This window comes from Physeter macrocephalus, chromosome 14 (assembly GCF_002837175.3).
Source record: "Physeter macrocephalus isolate SW-GA chromosome 14, ASM283717v5, whole genome shotgun sequence".
Taxonomy (NCBI): Eukaryota; Metazoa; Chordata; class Mammalia; order Artiodactyla; family Physeteridae; genus Physeter; species Physeter macrocephalus.
Window position 1 is genome coordinate 100,084,797 of NC_041227.1, and position 20,322 is coordinate 100,105,118.

The window sequence follows — 20,322 nt, forward strand, 5'->3', positions numbered from 1 at the left end:
ATATGCCCAGTAGTGGGATTGCTGGGTCATATGGTAGTTCTATTTTTGGTTTTTTAAGGAACCTCCATACTGTTCTCCATAGTGGCTGTCTCAATTTACATTCCCACCAACAGTGCAGGAGGGTTCCCTTTTCTCCACACCCTCTCCCGCAATTATTGTTTGTAGATTTTTTGATAATGGCCATTCTGACCGGCGTGAGATGATATCTCATTGTAGTTTTGATTTGCATTTCTCTAATGATTAATGATGTTGAGCATTCTTTCATGTGTTTAACAGCTGTTTCTTTATTGCCTCTTTTAAAACACATTAATGTTGGTGGTGATTTTCTTTCCTGCATAGGAAGCTTCCTTTGAATATCTACAAAATGAAGGGGAGCGGCTGCTCTTAGAAGCCATGGATGAGTTGGAGGTCGCTTTTAATAATACAAATGTCCGGACTGACTGCAACCACATCTTCCTCAACTTTGTGCCCACAGTCATCATGGACCCTTCAAAGGTACATTTCTCCTTAGCTTCTCTGCCAGCACTCGCCAACACAAGCAGAGAGATTCATTCATATTTCTTTGCACTTGGACCTGGAAACAGGTACTCTCGGTCAGCTGATTGAACCCTTGATCTTTAAAGTTTACAGAATGCTTGTAGGACTGGATTTCTGGGATGGTGTCAAAAATGTGCTATAACCATTGAAAGCAGACCCCAAAACTGAAGGTGGTACGATGTTAATAATGCTGGTCACTTATTTGCAGTAGAAAAATGCAAAACTTCTTCCTCTTGTTCTGTTGGTACCTATGTTATGATATTTGCCGTGATAGCAGTCCTATTTTGTTTAATTCCCTAGGATTTCTCATCTGGAATAACTAATTTTGCTATTATTGGGCATTTTGGCAAAATTACTGCTTCTTTTCACAGGTTACCTGGTGGCCTTAGGAAGTAATACACCTTCCCAAAGTATCTAACTTAGTTCTCTTTCGTATTTTTCCATGGAGAGAGAATTTGGTTGATATGGAATTCCGCATATATTTATGTATGTTTTCTTCCCTGAGGCTCTATTCTAAAATGCATTCCATATAATTTAAGGAAGGAAAACAAGGTGATTCTGTACTTGACCTTTTACCCCAGGTGTAATAAAGGTAAGTTGCTCTCTGTTTCTGTTCTCTCTAACCTTTTCATGATATTTTGGAATTTGAATAGGAGAACACTTTCTCCTATTGTAGGCATGGACTTTTGCTTTTTGAACTTAACATCTAAGACCTGAGAAATTGTTTTCTACTTTTTTTCTTCAAGACTCCAAACTACTGATTGGTTGCTTCGTCTGTCAGGAAAGCCAAGGACAGGGCTACTCATTGAGTTTCATGAAGTCTCATCACCCAGTTTAAGTAAAGGTTCTCCTGCGCATTCTGGGACTGATGAAACTAGAAGACTTAAAACATGCCCTGGACACTATATAACTATATATATTTGTAGATATGACCTATCATTTCTGAGTGAGTTTTTGCTATCAGCCTCTCTGTTTCCACTCCAAACACTCATATGCCCTGGCTCTGTCTTTCTAATCATAGATAGCTGTCAATTTCCTGTATATAGAGATGTTGACTTTTGTTCCCTCGAAAAAAGAATTGATAGATATCTCTTGGTTAACAAGCAAGTGTGGGAATAGAGACATTAACTCCTTGAAATCCATTTTAAGAGCAGAAAAAAACTACAAGGGTGGCACACACTTCTGAAGAGCCACAAGAGAAGGGTGGTATGAAATTTTTTAAAAAGATGTTCTAAGAATTTGAGAAAGGATTTTAGAGAGATACTTCATTTAAGAAAACATTAATTTTGAGTAGTATGTCCTAGCTGCCTGTAGCACTACTGCAAAAAAATTCTTTTTTGCTTTAGTATGTCAATAAGGAAAAATCACATCTAAGGCCATTTGGTTAAAATAACTCGCCAACCCCTGAAAACTAGGGGCACTAAGCTGTCTTGATATAAAGCTCAGAGCAACGAGGGAACATCTGCCCCATCTACTTAAGTCCCAGTTGGACTTGGCAGTGACCAAGTTTCAGACCTCTGTTTAGAGAGAACATTCTAGCACCACCTACAAATTGCCTTTCTTTAATTTGTGCAATTTACCAAGAAGCATATATTATAAAGTTTAATAAAATTGTATGGAAAAAAGCTCATGGTGGTAATTGCTATGCTGATTTAAGGTCCTGAAAGTGCAATGAAACATAGTTACTGTGCATATAAATGCTACTTAATAGCTGTTTAACTAGAGATTTTATTCTTATTTGGGGCTTTCTCTTAAATCCCATGGTTTGTAATTTTAGATATCGCAGATCTTTGACATAGAATATGAATATAATTGGGAAAGGGGAAGGGAGTTGCGTGGATTTGGGTGTCGTGAGCCAGAGAAAACCACTCAAATGCCAGGCCAGCATGAAATTGTCCCTGACTTGTTCTAAGCAAGAGTAGGGTTGGGGAGAAACTCTTTGACTTTTTGTAAGGAATGCATGGAGGACACATCTCCGGAAGCCAGCATCTTTTCCCATTCCTCTCTTCCCAAAGATGGGCAGACCCAAAACAGGTCCTAGTTACAAGGGATTTAAGTTTTGTGCTTGGCGATGTGTTTGTGTCAGATTGAGGAGTCTGTGCGGAGCATGGTAATGCGCTATGGAAGTCGGCTGTGGAAGTTACGCGTCCTCCAGGCAGAACTGAAAATCAACATTCGCCTGACACCAACTGGAAAAGCAATTCCCATCCGCCTCTTCCTGACAAACGAGTCTGGCTATTACTTGGACATCAGCCTGTACAAGGAAGTGACTGACTCCAGGACAGCACAGGTACAGTAGTCAAGCAGGCTCCTCAAAGTTTTGACTTGGTCCTAGAGAGAAGCCACTTGTCCTTGTTACAGAAAGACCCAAACTCACAAATCCCATTGTTTCACCTAGTGGGGTTATCCTCTCTTAGCTTAAATCGTTGCATGAATTTGAAACACTTCATTTGCCTCATAAGATGTGCCACTGTCCTAATCATGGATGTTATGAAACCCTTAACCTTTTGTCATGTATTGGTGAGCCCTAACAGGTGCCAAGTGAACCTGACTCCACAGGTAACTGCAGTTTAGGGTTCTTTTTTAGAGGGCTCTTGGGCTACTTGAGCAGTCTTGTCTTTTCTGATCTGATTTGTCCTTGTTCCCATTTTCAGCCTATTTAGACCACTCATTGGCAAGTAAAGGAAGGGGAATTGTTGAAATATGAAATATCTCAAAGAAGGAAAATTTCAACATAATATAATAATAGCTTTAGCAATATCAAGCAGTGACTTTATCTTATTTACCCTTTATTCCGTTTACACACATTATCTTTCCTTCGAAGAGTTCAGTGTATCATATATCTATAAAAGAGCAGAGTGGCAAACTTTAACCCATTTTTTCAGATAGAAAAATTGAGAATATGAAAATGGAAAGTGACTTTCTAAGTAGATTGGTTCTATGATAACAAAGAATTCCCTTTTAATCTGTTTTACCACCTTGGTTTCTGAATATTTGGGCCATTTGCTATGATACAGGATTTAGGTCAGTTCACCTTTGCTCACATCTTTTTAAGAACTGGGATGTTAATTGTAGGTCTCTGGCCTGAACTTGGGAAGTGCCTTTCTTCTCATTAAAGGATGAACTTTCTCCTTTGTTTGTGTACACAAAGGTCTCAGTCTGTTCTATGCATTGGGTGACAGAAAGAGATTATGTGTCTCTTGTTTTTATCTGTGTCCTTTTAAATCTGGGAACAGCAGTAAGAAAAGATATTTTTTGCCAGTATTTTGAAGATGAGTTTTAAAATTCTAGGTTTGGACAGTTGTCAGAGCGACCATTCATTTTGTGCTTTGATTCCCAGTTAGATGGCCAGAGAAACCTCTCACGTGAGAAGTGAACAGTTAAAACAGAGAGAAAGTGTGCACAAGGGTGCAAGGGGTGAGCAAGAGAAAGAGTATTCAATGATTTTTTGCTGCATTTGATGTTTTTCAGGACAACCTTAAAGACATTTTCAGTCAAAGCTTTCCATGGGCAGGGATGTTTTTAATTAACTTCTGCAGTGGCTTCAAGGCAGACGTATTCTGAAAAATGAGATGGCCACTTGAGATTTTAATGTTTTTGATAAATACGTTTGTTCTTCATAACTATTCCCCCCCCTTTCTTTTATTAGAAAGCTCTTAGATTTCCCTCATGCTGGGTAGTGGTGACACAGGGGCATGAAAGGAGCAGATGCCTTCAATCAGGGTTTAGTACTGTGCCTGGCACAAAATAAGCACTCACTAAGTATCTGAAAGAATGAATGAGCTGCCTTTAGCCTGAGGGAGCACCCCTCTTACCATGGGTCCGGCATGTTTAGTAAGCCCTGAAGGAAGGGGGTCTCCCTGAGGCTCTTCAGTTGAGATTCAACAGCCATTGCCAAGCATGAACTCAGGAGCCCACTACTAGAGGAGGGAGACCACAAAAGGAACAGCTTCTAACTCAGTTCTGGCACCCTGAAAACCTACTTGATGCTTCTTGCCAATTTGTTTTTTCCCTTTCTTTGCTCTAGTGAGTCATTATATGAATTTAAAACAATATAGAACCATGTGTATCATTCATTCATTTGTTCATTAATTTAACATTATTGACCACATATAATGTATCAAGCAGTATGGATACAAAGATAAAAAGTGATCTCTCGTCTCAAGAAATTTACCTCATGATGGAAGAAGATGGATAATTAGTTTCTCTGTTGTATGATTATGATTTGTGCCATCATAAAATAAGTACCAGGTTCTAAGGGAGCAGACTGTATGGGATCAGAGATTGTTTTCCAAGAGAAGCCCTTTTGATGGCCTCTGGTGAAAAGTGTGTGATAAATAAAATGTGTACCTGTTTTCATGAACTTGTAAAACATATACTTTACCATTTTTAATTACTATGGCCATTATAGTAGAAAATGGAATTAACATAGACAACACAGATAGATAAGTGACCATTCAGAGGCTTCCAATGCTGTCCATTGCTGTCAACCTCTTGCTCCAGAATAATTTTTTATTCTTTCTGCCAACAAGGAGCAAGGTTGACTGGCTTGAGTCTCAGATTGTCTTATTTTCCTTGTATAGTCTTTGTGGAATTAGCTGTAGTGAACACTGATGTCAGGCAGTCATAGTAGAGAGATCTGAGTAATCCACTGTATAAATCAGTTGATTTCCAATGTGTAGTGTAAGAGGGAAACATACATTTCAAAATCAACTTTGTTGAGATAGAACTTACATGTAATAAAATGCACTCATTTTATGTGTGCAGTTTAATTCATTGTGAAATTGCACACACCTGTGTAACCACCATCACAAACATGATAGAGAACCCTTGACACCCTCAAAAGTTTTCTTGTTCTCCTTTGCAGCCCCAGCCCTAGGCATCCACTGATCTGTTTTCTAGTATTGTAGAGTAGTTTTGCCTGTCCTAGAATTTCATGTAAATGAAATTAGACAATATGTACTATTTTGTGTCTGGCTTCTTTTGCTCAGCATAGTGTTTTTGAGATTCATCCATTTTGCATGGATTATGGGTATGTTCCTTTTCATTGCTGAGTAGTGTTCCATTTTATGAATATACCAAAATTTTTATGTCCATTCACCTGTCAATGGACATTTGAGGCTTTATTTTTCCAGTTTGGGCTATTCTGAGTAAAGCTGCTGTGAACATTCATTTACAAATATTTGTGTAGATATGTTTTCATTTCTCTTGAGTAAATATATGAGTATAATTATTGAGTCATAGTAAGTGTATGTTTAATTTTATAAGAAACTGCCAAACTGTTTGCCAAAGAGGTTGTACCATTTTAAATTCCCACCAGCAGTGAAAGTACCTACAGTTATATTGCTTAAATGACCAGCCTGACTTTGTTCCAGACCTTGCAAAACTGTACCTATCTTTCTGTCTAATAGAAAGATAAGACCTATAGGTATGTACTTGGAATGTAGTTCCAAGAACCTACTGCTTTTGCTCCTTTTTTTCTTATTTTGATTTGGGTTATCTCCTGTAAGTCCAGTTTTCACATACTAACACCCTGGCCTCACTTAACACTTTGAATCTCTTGAAACATTACTATTTCTACCTCTCACATTACTAAGACAATGCTAATTCTACCTCCCACCTGGTGACTTTCATCATTGGTCATGTGCAAGAGGACTGGGAGCTCCATTCTGGTGGGCTTTAAGCAGCCCAAGACAAGTTTTGCCCAGAATAGGACCTGATTGACAAGTCAGTAGAACACATTTGTTCCTTTGATCTAAAGGGCTAAGGATTCACTTAACTGAACTGTACCCAGGATATAGGAGAGTACTTAATTCTCTTCTAATGCCTGTTTAGCAGGTCTGCAAATCTATTCATTAGTGGTAGACTTAAGCTTATATATTTTAGGCCTGAATAAGTATGTGGGTATACACACATACCCTCACATCCCAATCTCCATTTGTATTCACTGCATTGGGAATCTATGTTTTATGTATTCATGCATAAAGTGCCTAGTTTAGTGTCATACAACCTCTGGACACTCAATAAATATTAATTGAATTGAAATAATGGCATCCCTTATAAATATTCATAAGCAAATAAAACTGTCTAAATATATGAAATATGAAGTACTCTTCTAGAAATATTTGAGTTAAAATAATTAAAAACTGGTCTAGTGATTTTATTATGTGACAATATAGGTATTGCAGGAGCTATTCACTAGTTGTAGACATAGTATACTGGGGGAAATATGTATGTGTATATTTTATATATTTTTTTAATTTTTTTTTTTTTTTTTTTTTTTAACTATAGGCTGTGTCTTATGAGCTAAGAAGAATTAGCTAGCTAGATGGATGGATGAAATGCACTTGGGTCAGAAATCTTTGAAGCCTTTATATAGCTAATCGTACTTATGAAGCACCTTCTAATCAAATAGACTAAAGTGTAGGTGACCTGGTAGAGCCTCAACCTGGCCTTCTACCACTGGGGAAAGAACAGAATTCTCTTTAGTGCTTAGCTGTTCCTCAACTTAAATACTAGAACTGCTTAGTTGGTTAGTTGACATGCTGTGTTTTTGAATATATGGGATTCAAGTCACTTTAGAAGGCAAGCATTGTCAGTCTGTCTCTGAAATGTGAAACTTACGCTGTGCTTTCTTGTTGATTTCAAAAGTATGATGTGTGGTTGGTTACATACCATCTTTTGGAGTTGGTTAATCTGTAGAGAGGTGAGAGCACCATGTACCCAATGTTAAGAGGCATATCTTAGCTACTCAACCCACCAAAAATGTGTTTCAAGAAATAACATTTGTGGGCTTCCCTGGTGACGCAGTGGTTGAGAGTCCGCCTGCCGATGCAGGGGACGCGGGTTCGTGCCCCGGTCCGGGAAGATCCCACATGCCGCGGAGCGGCTGGGCCCGTGAGCCACGGCCGCTGAGCCTGCGCGGCCGGAGCCTGTGCTCCGCAACAGGAGAGGCCACAACAGTGAGAGGCCCGCGTACCACAAAAAAAAAAAAAAAAAAAAAAGAAATAACATTTGTAAACAAAAGTCCCTCTAGGCAGCTGATCTGATTTTTTCCCCCTGTCTTCTAACTCCCCGTGCAATCTTCTTTTTTCTGCAGATCATGTTTCAGGCATACGGAGACAAACAGGGACCATTACATGGAATGTTAATCAACACTCCATATGTGACCAAAGACCTGCTTCAATCAAAGAGGTTCCAGGCACAGTCCTTAGGGACAACATACATATATGATATCCCAGAGATGTTTCGGCAGGTAAAGGTGGCTAACGGAGGGGGAGCTCTGACATGTACCAAAGAGGCAAGATTTTTCCTGAACTTTCATCAGATGCAGCTTAGACTGGAATAGGGCACTTGCAAAAGGCAGGAAATATCTTGACACTGTTCTCACTTCTATCTCTTTTGGGATTGTGACTGCCAACTCAGATGTTGGGTGGTTCTTTATGAATTAACAGGAAGAATGGTGAGACTAGAGGCCTCTGTTGAGTAGAAAAGAGTAAACCGAGACCACATGTCTGCGATGGTAGTTTACAATGGCCGGTGTAAGGAGTTACATTTAGGTGTCTATTTCCAAAGCCTATATTCAAATCAAAAAGAGCTTTGAAACTCGAGTTCTCGTTTTCCTATTTTCCAAGATAAACCTAGGTCTCTAACTGATAACCTAGGTTAATATGATGAGAATCAATATATAACATACACAAATGGATATAGAGTTTATGGTACACAGTTTAAATTATCAGTTCTTTTGTGGGAGATTTATTATAGCTGAATAAAAACTAGTGCATCAAAAGAATACTGAATTTGTCCTTAAAAAAATCTATGAATATAGGATTTTTCCAAGTCTTCTAGTCAAAAATACCTGTTACCTCATTTGAATTTTAATAAAGTAATATATGTGGTCTTAGTAAATAATCTTTCTGTAATTCCTGTATTATTCAGAAATACAAGAGATTTCCTTTATGTAACCATTTGTTTACAAGGTCTCTCTCTTGAAACATAGCTGTCTTCATTCAGTATTACCGGCATTGTTAGCCTAGAAGTTGAGTGTTGATTCTCTTCCCCAGTGCCAGTGCCATAAAGAGAAATCACATTCTATATAATTCTTCCTATAGAATAGACATAAACACAGTGATTTGGACTTGTAAGTGTGAATGAGTCATATTGGTTTTAAATGTTGCTTTGAGGCAAGCAGAGAAACAACTGAACTAGTTCCCACTTCATGCAGCAATATTTTTGGTAATATGAAGTTGGGAGTGGAAATTGAAATGGTTTTAAAATGATAGGCGTGTCTCTCTGTTTTCTCAAATTTGAGCAGACTTGATTTGCACATTTACAGTCATACACCTCTAGTGAGCTAATTCCCGTGTGTGGGCCTGTAGCTTTGAAAAGATATTACAAAGAGGATGCTTCCCCTGAACCTCTAGTAGAAACTCTATTCTTGTGTTCTTGGGTTTACTTTGTATTAGCTGAGTGTCATGTCACTTTCCTGGTTATTCTTCTGTAGCCAAGTTTCTCTAGGATTTCTCTTCCTTTTTTAAAGCGGGACTGATTCATTCTGATTCATGATCACTCAGTAGTTTGATGTTGTTGGAAAAGTGCCTGATTTTTGGCATGTAAAAAACATTATGTTAAAGACAATTACAGATCTATTTCAACTGAGAATGAGAGCTCTAGAATTTGGTCTAACGTTTAGACGCTCAGCAGAACATTTGGAAAAGAAAGAGCAAAACTAGACTGACAATATTTTAATATTTATTTTGTTCATGTTGAAATGCTAATTGTTACTGATTAGTCAAACTTTTCTCCTCCTTTAGTCCCTGATCAAACTCTGGGAGTCTATGTCCACTCAAGCATTCCTTCCATCACCCCCTCTGCCTTCAGACATGCTGACGTACACTGAGCTTGTGTTGGATGATCAAGGTCAACTGGTCCACATGAACAGGCTTCCAGGAGGAAATGAGGCAAGTAGTTGCGTCCACCTCTCCCCTTTCTTATCTCTGTGCCTACTAGTACCAGCTTTCCATGGGGGTGGTCATTAAATAGTATTAATTAAGATCTGAGTGGCATAGGCAGCATAGTAGTCCTATTGGGAGAAATAGTAGTCCTGTTGGTAGAATTCTTTAGCCAGAGAACAGTGATTGGATAGCAAGGAATTATCATTAGTTTTTTAAGTGTGATAATGGTATTACATTTTTAAAGAATGCTATTATAATTTTGCTGTTTAAAAAATAGTATTGTTTTCTGTTAGAGATACATACTAAAATAGTTATCGATAAAATGATCTAATCTCTAGGATTTGCTTCAGAATAATGAGGGGGTGTGAATGTGGGAGTACAGATGAAACAGGATTGAACATGAGTTGTTAACTGAAGCTAGGTGTTAGACACATAGGACTAGATTATTTTCTCTATTTTTGTATATGTTTGAAATTTTGAGATTTTTCTATAATAAAAGCATTTAGAATATTTCTTGATGTTTTTCCTTATTTGGATACTTACTTTGCATACTGGTGTACGATTTTTGATATGTTTTTTCGTGCTCAGGTAATTTCATCTGGTACTGTTGTGAGCATGGTAAATATTTTCTTAAAGGGGCCCAATCAGAAGCAGGGGTTTAAACATAAAAGGAGGTAACAGAGAACCCGTGTCTGATAGTTATCCAGGAATGCCTTTTCTAGCTTTGGATCCCTTTCTCCTATAGTACACTGTTAATGATGTAAAGTCGTATTCTGCCCTATACCCCACATCCTCCTCAGTGCACTGAGATTCTTCCTGATTCTAACTATGCTTCTAATGTACAGTTATAACAACAGTGATAACAACAGTAATAAGCCTAAAATGAGATATGTTTTTATTTTAACCTTAGATGTAATCCCTGGATAAATCTTGTTCCTTAGAGGGAGTAATCTCTGAGTGTTCACCATAAACAGACTGGGTAGACCTTTGGGGATAAATGCAATTTTTTTCCATTTTATGCAGTATCTTTTTCAAAAAAATTTCCTATATGTACAAGGTGCATGGCTGTTCAGCAAGTACACAAGTGGCTGCCAAAAGTAGATGGTTTGGTATTAAGATGGATGCAAGCATTGGACCCGATGGAGAGTATCAGACTTGCAGGAGTTCTTCTAATCTAATAGCAAGGGCGAGAGGCTGGGGAGAAAGGAGGCGTAGAATTTTGACGAGAGTAGGTGTATGTATACTCATTAACACACAAAGTTGCAGCAGAGGTTTATGCCACTGTGTGTAGCATCTACTTAGTGAACCCCTCAGCAGCAAAGAAAAGCTTCATTGTGCTAGACTTAAATTCTGATTCATTGAACAGTGGAGTCTTCAGGAGTGGAAGGCACCCTTGTGAACAGGGGACTGAGAGAAAAACGCTTTTAACTAATGTAATTAAAACACAAAATGAGATTTTTGGCCACGTGAAAGCTAGCTGCAGTGCTGTGTGAAACCTCTTGCCACGATCTTTCTGTCCTGCTTTCTCTCTGCTCTCATTCTGTTTGAGCGAATGGAGACTGGGGGAATAGTGAAGTCCCAGAGGGACAGAGCTCTGTTCTTGCTGAAATTACAAGCACAGAGCTGCCTGGGCATGAACATGTAGTGTTTACTCTGCCAGTATGAATACAAATAGTCTTATTATACGGGACTCTGTACCCAAAGACACCCCCCCCACCAACACACACACACGAATAAAAAAAAAATTAAAGGTTTTTTTTAACCCTTTTAAGACCCAACAAACCTTGGTGCAAAGAGATGTCTTAAACAGCAGCATAGGACTAGGGCTATGAGTAGTAGCGTCAGTACAGGGACCACATGTTTTCCTTTGCCCAATGCTTTAATAATAATCTTGAAATCTAGAAATCTAATAGTATTTAAAATTTTTTTTTGCTTTTTGTCAGTTCTCACTTTCTTCTTGTCCTCCTCTTTTCCCTCCTTAGTTGCCTGTTTTCTTTGTTCTCTTTTCCTTTCCTTCAAATGATTGACTAGGATTGAAGCTGAGTGTTAGCTTGCTGTTTCTGAGTCTTTGAGCTCAGGAGGAGTGAGACTGATTTCTTTTGTGAGCACTTAGTGACTAATGCCCGGCATGGCTGGTAAAGTCAGTCAGTGGCCTTAGCTAGATTATAGGGTCCTGCACAACAGGAATGAGGTTGGGGTATTAGTAACCAACTCTGTTACCAAGAGCTTGAACGTACAATGAAGCATGTCCACGACTGACCAATGAGCGACTGACCAATCTAAAGATGGAGTTTCAGCAGTCAGAACTCTGAGGGACAGCTGTGCCTAAGAGATGACGAGGTGTCAGGAGGATGTATTTCCTCGTGCTGAGCCCAGTTTTATCAAGGCAAGTTGACTTTCAGCAATTGCCGTTTAATTTTCTTTGGCCAAAGAGACAAGTTTGTCATGAGCTTGGCACTCTACATATTACCCCAAGAATGATGTGAAGGGAAGGAAAAGAGCTCATGCTGATGAGATTGGGAGCAAATCAGTCCTATCCCAAAGAGAATGGGCATCTGAACGGAGCCTTGAGCAATAGTTTTATTAAAAAAAGGAATAAAAGATTGACCTGTTAATGTTCTGAGAGCCGAGGCTCAATGTAAATGCGTCAATGCTACGTAGACATTAAATCATCATAATGTGGTGTTCTCCAAAGGTGACAGCTCCACCAGGTCATCATGATGGGTGATATTGTATTACCTTGAAGGATTGGAGTTTCTGGGTTTCAAAGCTAGCACATGGATATAAGGAATACAAGTAAAACAAGAGATTCCTGCAGAGTTTCCCCATGAATTGAGATGCTTCTCCCCGTAATCAAAGGCAGAAAGCCTGCACTTATCATACCGTCGGCTGTGTGGGTAACCAGTCTTTCTTCCCTATTTTTTTTCCAGGACAGTAAATAGGTAAAAAGGTGATGGGACCAGGACTTGGAACAGTTCAGTTCCATTTAGTTTTAGGTAACTTGTTTGCCATTTGAGGAAGAATATTGGCTGTTTCAGCAGAGATGTGACCTGCATTTTGAACATTGTGGCCGAGTTAAAAGCAGGCAAAAGAGAGCTTTTCTGATGTGACGTTAGCTACTCTCTCCTTTCTATTTTCCTAGTTGTCCCTTCCCCACTGAGAGAGATATAACTGAAGGAATGCCACCTTATGTGTGATGAAAGGTATAGGAGAACACATTTTTCTCATTGTCAGATTTGAATGGCATTGCATTTAGTATGAATTTAGAGTAGGAATAAAAAAGATGTAGACCAAATCTGTGAACTACGTTCCTTGCAAATAGCTCCAAAGATAAGTTGTCTAGGATTTTTTTTTTAATCGTTTCAAGTAAAGATGAAAATTGAGGAAAATGTGATTGCAACGTAGACTAAACTGATTTCATGCTCCTGTGATGGGCACTGTATGTAAATACACAGCTAGATGAATGTATGCTGTTGAGCCTGGATATAGAAGAAGCGCAGCTAACCAACAGTTCTACTTTCACCACTTCTCAATTTGGGGGGAATTGTTTTCATTTTCCTGCCAGTTTGCTAACCTGTTTTGATCATTTGGTGGAAGCTGTAATTGTAGGTGGGAACACTTTGAGTAACAGTTCACAATCCAATGCAGCTGCTTTTCGCACCAAATCCTGTTATTAAAAGGCTTAGGCTAAGATCAAGCCAATGTCTGTAACAGACTTGACGGAGAACAACTTAACTATGCCTGGTAGGACACAGAAAGCACTGGCCTTCTTGAGACTCTGTTCTTATATATTCTGAAATGTTATTAGCATTCTTTTATTATATTTCCTTTAACTGCTCTGTGAACTAGATGATGAATCTCCAAATTGGGCAATGCTGAAAGATACGATAGACAGGCACCTTTTATAGCAAAATTAGTGTGGATAGAAATGAGGACCCTGTTTTCCTTACTGTTTCAGAACATGGGCTTTTTAACAATATGAATCTATCCATTCCCTCTCATTGCTCCTGTCGTAATGAAAATCTGCGATGAGAAGAAGATGCTGTGTCTAGAAGCAGTTATAATAATTAGGTTTAGGATGTGTACTCCAAAAAGGATTGGTAGTTAGAGACTGGAATTCTTGCATGGCATTACATTTTTTCCTTAAAATTTTTCTGAGAGTTAACTGTGTTCTAGATTGAATGCAATTTGATGATCACCTCCACACACACTGCCAGGCTTAAAATTGTAGTGGCTCCAAGACTTCGTTTTTTCAGATGGGCACTAGGTGTCAGGGTTTTTCCTTCTCAGCAGCCTAGCCTTCAGATAAGCCTCTTGAATTGCCCTGTTTGGTGAGGCAAATCCAGCAGTATCCTTCCCTTTTTTTTCAGTTGGTATGGTAGGCTTTGCCTAGTGTTCCCACAGCGTGCAATTGCTCTCTTAACCCTTTGGGTGGAGATCTGTTGAATCTTACATCATGACTGCACATTTTTACAGGAAACATTTTTTAGAAAGAGGATGATCGAGGAGGGAAAAAAGTAGTATAAATTAAAGTTCGAAGGCTAGCTGCCATTATGACTGGTATCTTGGTTTCAGTTCTGCTTTATGTTCTGGGGGATGAAGTGGTGGGGATTAAGAATTCAGTTCTAGAACTGCTCAGCCTTGCCTGTATTTAACTGTCATCTAATTGTTGGCAAGGTACTGTTGTCCAGTTCCATGAAGGTGTAAGCGTCTCTTTAACTTTTTTATTATAAAATATTTCAAACTTATAGAAAAATATGGAGTGATATGTCAAATATCCCTGCATCTATTGACTAGCTTAAATAAATCTTACCATTTTGACACTGCGTCTCACTTATTTTTGCTACAATCCTTTGAAATCTCTAATTTGAGTATAAAAACAAAAATAAAATTTAGGAGTTGGATAGGGAAAGGAAGTTGGTAAGCTTACGTAAGCCTGAAAGATTGAAAGAAATTAATTAGTAGATCTATTTTGACAGTTCTTAGGCTGGACCTCTTAACCCAAAGGACCTCTTATTTTAGAAAAACCACCATAACCCTCTGTCTTAATTCACTTGGTTGACATTTTCCATACTCTCAAAGGAATTGCTTGGGCTATCCTGGACTTAAATTCTAGTGCAACCCATTATGCTTTGAAACTGACTGGAGAGAGCGTTTGTGGGCTTGAATAAGGAAAGGTTGACCATTTCTCATGCGAACAAAACCCAAATATTTTTCTAGTTTAACATTAGGCTTTTGCCTATTGTTTTACTCGATTTAACCTCAGAATAGCTCCATGAATGGGAAGCTAATTTGGATGTATTTTACTGTGCTTTTGTTTCATTCTTTTGAAATCAGTTTACCTTTTCATGCTGGGTGTGGAAATTGAGTCCATATCAGTCTTTTAGATGTGTGTTGGAAAAGAGGCACATTTGTATTGTAGCATGCTGAAGGTGAGCTCTGAAATAGACCCAAGAAAAGCAGATCTGAAAAACAGGATCATGGTCTGTGCACTGACTATTCAAGTTATAAAAAGAGACTAATGGTCCTTGCCACCAATCTGTCCCTGAAGATGAGAGAATGTTTCTAAGTGCTTTGAGATCCTCAGCAGAAAAGTATCACATTCCACTGATTACGTATAAACATTCATAATTTGCACTTACCTTATTTTTCATCAAGGACTTTAAAAAACCAATTTTGAATCTTTTTAGCCTAGCAAGATAGGAATTTCAAGTACAGAAAAAGACATATTACGGAATATGTGGTAAGATAGTTTTATTTAAAATTATTGTGCACTTTTCTTCTTTTAGCCTCATTCTTAGTGAGTGTGTTTGGCTACAAGTCTTTGTCTGAAATGATCTTCAGGACCAAAGTTGAGTCCCTCATTAGAAAAATATTGAGGCTACTTTTGAAAGCTAGGTCTTGCTGCCGTGGAATTACTTCTAATGAATTCCTAACACTGTTCTTCTGGGAGGTATATATTTTTCTTCAAATTCCTTCTTAATGTCTGTTATTGGAGCTGGAGAGTTCTCATCGGGTCGATTAGTTGATTTTTGACTCATTTCATTAGTAGCAAACCAAGGCCCAGTGAGCTTGACTGACTTTGAAAATCCTAATGCATCCCTTGGCCAACCAAAGCAGCACTTGTAGAGGCCTTCTCAGTGCCTTTCAAGAGTAAGTCCTTAAAGTTAGCCTTTAAACAAAAGGATGAACTTGCCAGCATTTCATACATCTTAATTTTTAAGATTTTACAGAAAAGGGGTGTGATATAGTACTCTACGTCAAGAAATTTTACAGCTCCAACCAGAGGCAATAATGAACATCAGGACAGCAACAGATGACACCAGAGGATGAGGTGTAGTGTGGAGCATCAGAGTTCAACATTCGTTTACATGATTAATGGGGGAGGCTTCCTGAACTGTGGTAGGCCAGCTTGGTTAATTTCCCTATCAACCAGTCACTCCGGCGCCCCATTTCTCAAATACCACTGGCTTGTATGTGCTCCATTGCATGTGTTTTTTAAAATTGGTATGTTTATTAAAGCATTGTGTGTACATGTGTAAAATTACTGTGGTTTCAAGCATATAAATAGTACAGGAAGAAATAATTCCCCTGTTTAAAATTATTATTTCTAATCTTTGGTAACGTTTTCAAAGAATTACCTCTGGGAAGAAAATTTTTTGCTCTAAAAATGATATTTTTCTTATCCTTTTATTGCTTTTTAGAAGGGTTGAGGTAAGTTTGTCCAGCCATTTTTGAATTATCCAAGCATGAAAAAAAGAGTTTTTCAGCCGTTAAGAAAATTGTTTTCAGCTCCTTTATGTGCTCACACGACACTAGGCAACGGAACATGATATCCAGAAGATAATACAACATGGAAAGGCATTGACATTTTTTCAGCATGGTTTTTCTGAATGGCACAAATTAAGTCAAATATTGCATTGCCTTATGGTTTAAAAATACACCTTTTAAGACCTATACAGGGGGCTTCCCTGGTGACGCAGTGGCTAAGAATCCGCCTGCCAATGCAGGGGACATGTGTTCGAGCCCTGGTCTGGGAAGATCCCACATGCTGGGGAGCAACTAAGCCCGCATGCCACAACTACTGAGCCTGCGCTCTTGAGCCCGTGAGCCACAGCTACTAAAGCCCATGTGCCACAACTACTGAAGCCTGCGTGCCTAGAGCCTGTGCTCCGCAACAAGAGAAGCCACCGCAATGAGAAGCCCTCGCACGGCAACGAAGAGTAGCCCCCACTTGCTGCAACTAGAGAAAGCCCACGCACAGCAACGGAAGACCCAACGCAGCCAATAAATAAATAAAATTTTTTTTAAAAAGACCTATACAGTATTTTCTAATATTTCATGATGTATTTTTTCCCCATGAGGTTCTAATATAAGTTAAAATTGTAATTATTTTTTGATAGTATCTAATTAAAAGTGAAGATTTAGTATTCCATCCAACATACAAAAGGAAGGGGGAAAGGTAGCATTTTGTTATCTGACTGAAAAGGAACTCAAGTTCATATTCCTTCTCTCTGGATCTTAGTTTTTTCATCTTCATGATGCAGATGCTGCCTGGGTCTGTTTCGGCTCTAACGTTCTAGGATTCTTTATATTTCTGCCCCAGAGCCTTGTCGGATAGTCATCTTCCCAGCATTAGCAGTAGTAGCACAATAGCTACTGGAGGCTTTGCCAGAAACACTCAACTTTTAGACTTTCAGCATGGAAAATAAATAAAGCTTCAACATCTCAGCCACAGTCTAACCTGTGTTTAAGTCCATATGGAAAGATATTATTACCGATGAACTCAAAGTGTGGAGATATAAGAAAGGCAGCTGTGGCAAAGATACTCCCTTTCTACTTCCCACGGCATAGCTAGACTTGAATGCTTCTTACATCCTTGAAAACAAATTCCTGTCCTGTTTTGCCCCTTGGCTTTCCCTTCAGATTTCTTTATTGAGTTTAAATATTGTTATTTTACTTTGTTGTAGCAGCAGCTTTGGAAAGTGTGGGTGTGTACATGTGCATATGTACACTTGTACCTTCTATTCACACTGATAGCACAATTAATGTTGATGTCAATTTTGGTGTTAATTTTGGGTCATGATTAGTGTTGACACTTTGTGTCAGACTAATGGCATTTATGGGCACCATCAGAATAAATGTTAATATTATCATGTTTTTATTATCTGTTATAGTAACATTAAACCAAGGCCCTCCCAGGAGAAAAAATACACATATGGATAGATAGATAATGCCTTTCTGTATCACTGGTGTTACTCAGCGAGAAAATGACATCTCAGGGCAGAATCCTAATCACTGTTTGGAGCATCAGAAATAATGATCACCTCTGATCGGAGGTTGTGAATAATTCATTCGGTTTGATTTTCACGTCCTGTCCAGTGATAGTTTTCAAACCAAATGTGTTTCTACAGGAAAATAATGGTTCCACTTCTTATGGAAATACTGTAGCACAAATCATTTTACCCACATAAAAACAGTTAAATAAGACTGTTCTCTTCTGCTTGCCTTCTCCGCCCCATCCCCTCCTCCCTTGCTTGCGTGTGTTTATTCCAGGATCAGACTGTGGTCAAAGAAATATCTTCTTCCTTAGAACTTGTATAAGGAAAACAAATGTTTATTTCTGCTGATCCTTAACTTATTCGCGGTAATGCTTTTGAACCTCCTCCCTTTCTCACTTTAAGGTAATTAGTTTAGGTGGATAATCCTACACCTAAGAAGCCTGCTAATTGGAATGCTCTGTTATCAAAAATAATCTGAAATTAGATATTTTTAAAACTGATTTATGGCTATATTACTGAAACTATAATTGGCAGTAAGTCCCTAGAACCACTTGGTTAGTCCATGCCTCTCTCAGCAAGTCGGTGGTCAGGGAAGAAGTCAGTGGCACTGCCAGGGACCAAAAGCCTGAGTCTGAGACTTGTTAGGCCATAAACCCAGCCACTCTGACAAGCCCCTTTCAGGCTACATGTTCTCCCTTTGTTGCTTCCTTAGCCCTTAGTCGTCCTTAGCCCTTAGTCCTGGAGTGTCATTTTCACTAGGTTTTTTTGCATAGAAACATTGGAGGGAGAGAGAAGATGAAACAAGAGGATTCAGTGATGGAATTTCCTTTGGTTGTTATTTTTAAGTTAACATACAAGGCAGCTTGGCTTAGGTGAAATCAGTGAATGTCATATTCCTAATCACATTGTCACACTTGTGTATGCTTTTATATAGTGATTGCAGAATTTTCAATATAAAACCTCCATTGTGTGTTTGATATAGATAGACCCCATCCATATAAAGTAATTTGACTGAAAAACTTACGGTGTCCTAATTAAATGGGAGGAAAATATGACTGTCTTCTGAAGTAATGACCCAATCCTCTGAGACAAAGCTATTCTTAGATAGAATATTTTGAACCATTTCTCCTGAATGTTGTGACCCCCTTTTTTTTTTCTAAATCTAATAAGGGCAGGCGTTTTTCAAACTAGTTTTCATCATCAGACAAAGTACTTTGCATTCAGAAACCATTTCCAGTATCAAATTCAATTTTGTCAGGTGATTAGTTAAGTTTGGTAGAGAATAATTTAAAAACACAAAGCTGGCAATGGCCGTGGTGCTTCTGCACTGGAGGAGAGCAGTTGCCATTCTCAAGTTGCAAGCCCTCTTTCAGTGACTGTGTATGGTGGATTATTGTGTTACATGTCTTTGCAGCTGTTACAGACCTGCATCTGTTGACACCATGTGTTCCTACCATGGACTGCTGGAAGAAATAGGGGAGTGGGTGAATTGATATCTTGCCTGCCTATCAGTGCAAATGTCCTTTTATGTACATGTTTGTAAAGCTCTTTAGCCCCCTTCAAGATGAAAGGCTCTGTATAAATATAAGCTTTTGATTTTAGTACATGTTTGGAGTATATGTGGTACAGTCCTAAATATGTATTTAGCTGATAGGCACTGTTCTTGTCTATTGTACAAATATTGACTTTAAAAGTATAAATATGTATTTAACTATCAGACCAGAAAAACACTGAAGCAGTACTTCTAAGGTAGAGATATTAATATTGTATAAACCTCTATATACATATGTTTACATTACACCACATCATTGCGGAGCATTTCTTTTTAAAAAAGGAAATGATCACCCCAACAGACTAAGACAGTTCTTGATACTCTTCTCCCTTTAAGGTGAGTCTTGATTTTAAGTTTTCATATGTTTATTCCTCTCTTTAAATTTTATATAAATGTGATCTGTTGTAGTATAACTAAAACCTAGAGTCAGTTCCTCTAAAACATGAGAAATCCGTTAGGTTGGTGAGATTTTTTTTTTTTTCTCCTTAAAATTTTTTTTTTTCACTGTGAAAATGTTCAAATGTGCACTAGAGGTAATAATATAAGCTCCCGTGTACCTGTTACCCAGTGAAGAAGTATTTGGTAGTTTTTTCTCCCTTTTTAATTTATAAAATTTTTAAGTTATGAAGGCATAAACACATTAAGGAAATTTGGAAAATGGGGAAAAAATTCACAGTCCCATCATCCTAAATAATTATCATCCCATTTTGCTATGTTTCTTTATTTCCCTTCCCCCCAGCCCCCAACAAGCTTTTAGATAGAGATAGAGAGCGTGTGTATGCATGTGTGTGTGTGTGTGTGTGTGTGTGTGTTGTAACACTTACTATAAGATTTAACATGTATTTAATCTTCACAGCAGACTTAATACAATAGGTTATTATTACCCCATTTTACTGATGAGGAAACCCAGGCATATAGAGGTTAGTAACTTACCTAAGGTTATGTGGCTAGAAAACTGACTGAACCTCTATTCTGTCAGAGTCAGATTACATTAGGT

General features: G+C 38.3%; 1 protein-coding gene across 5 annotated transcripts in view; it reads left to right on the plus strand.

The window, feature by feature from the left end:
- The window catches only part of ACACA (acetyl-CoA carboxylase alpha), a 243,169-nt gene that overhangs the window by 145,093 nt on the left and 77,754 nt on the right, over positions 1 to 20,322 (plus strand). For all 5 annotated transcript variants that reach the window (XM_055090971.1, XM_055090969.1, XM_055090970.1 and 2 more), the window contains 4 exons: positions 340 to 495; positions 2,624 to 2,827; positions 7,637 to 7,792; positions 9,351 to 9,497. In XM_055090971.1, coding sequence (XP_054946946.1) covers positions 340 to 495; positions 2,624 to 2,827; positions 7,637 to 7,792; positions 9,351 to 9,497 — 663 coding nt within the window. The remainder of the gene's footprint in view (positions 1 to 339; positions 496 to 2,623; positions 2,828 to 7,636; positions 7,793 to 9,350; positions 9,498 to 20,322) is intronic.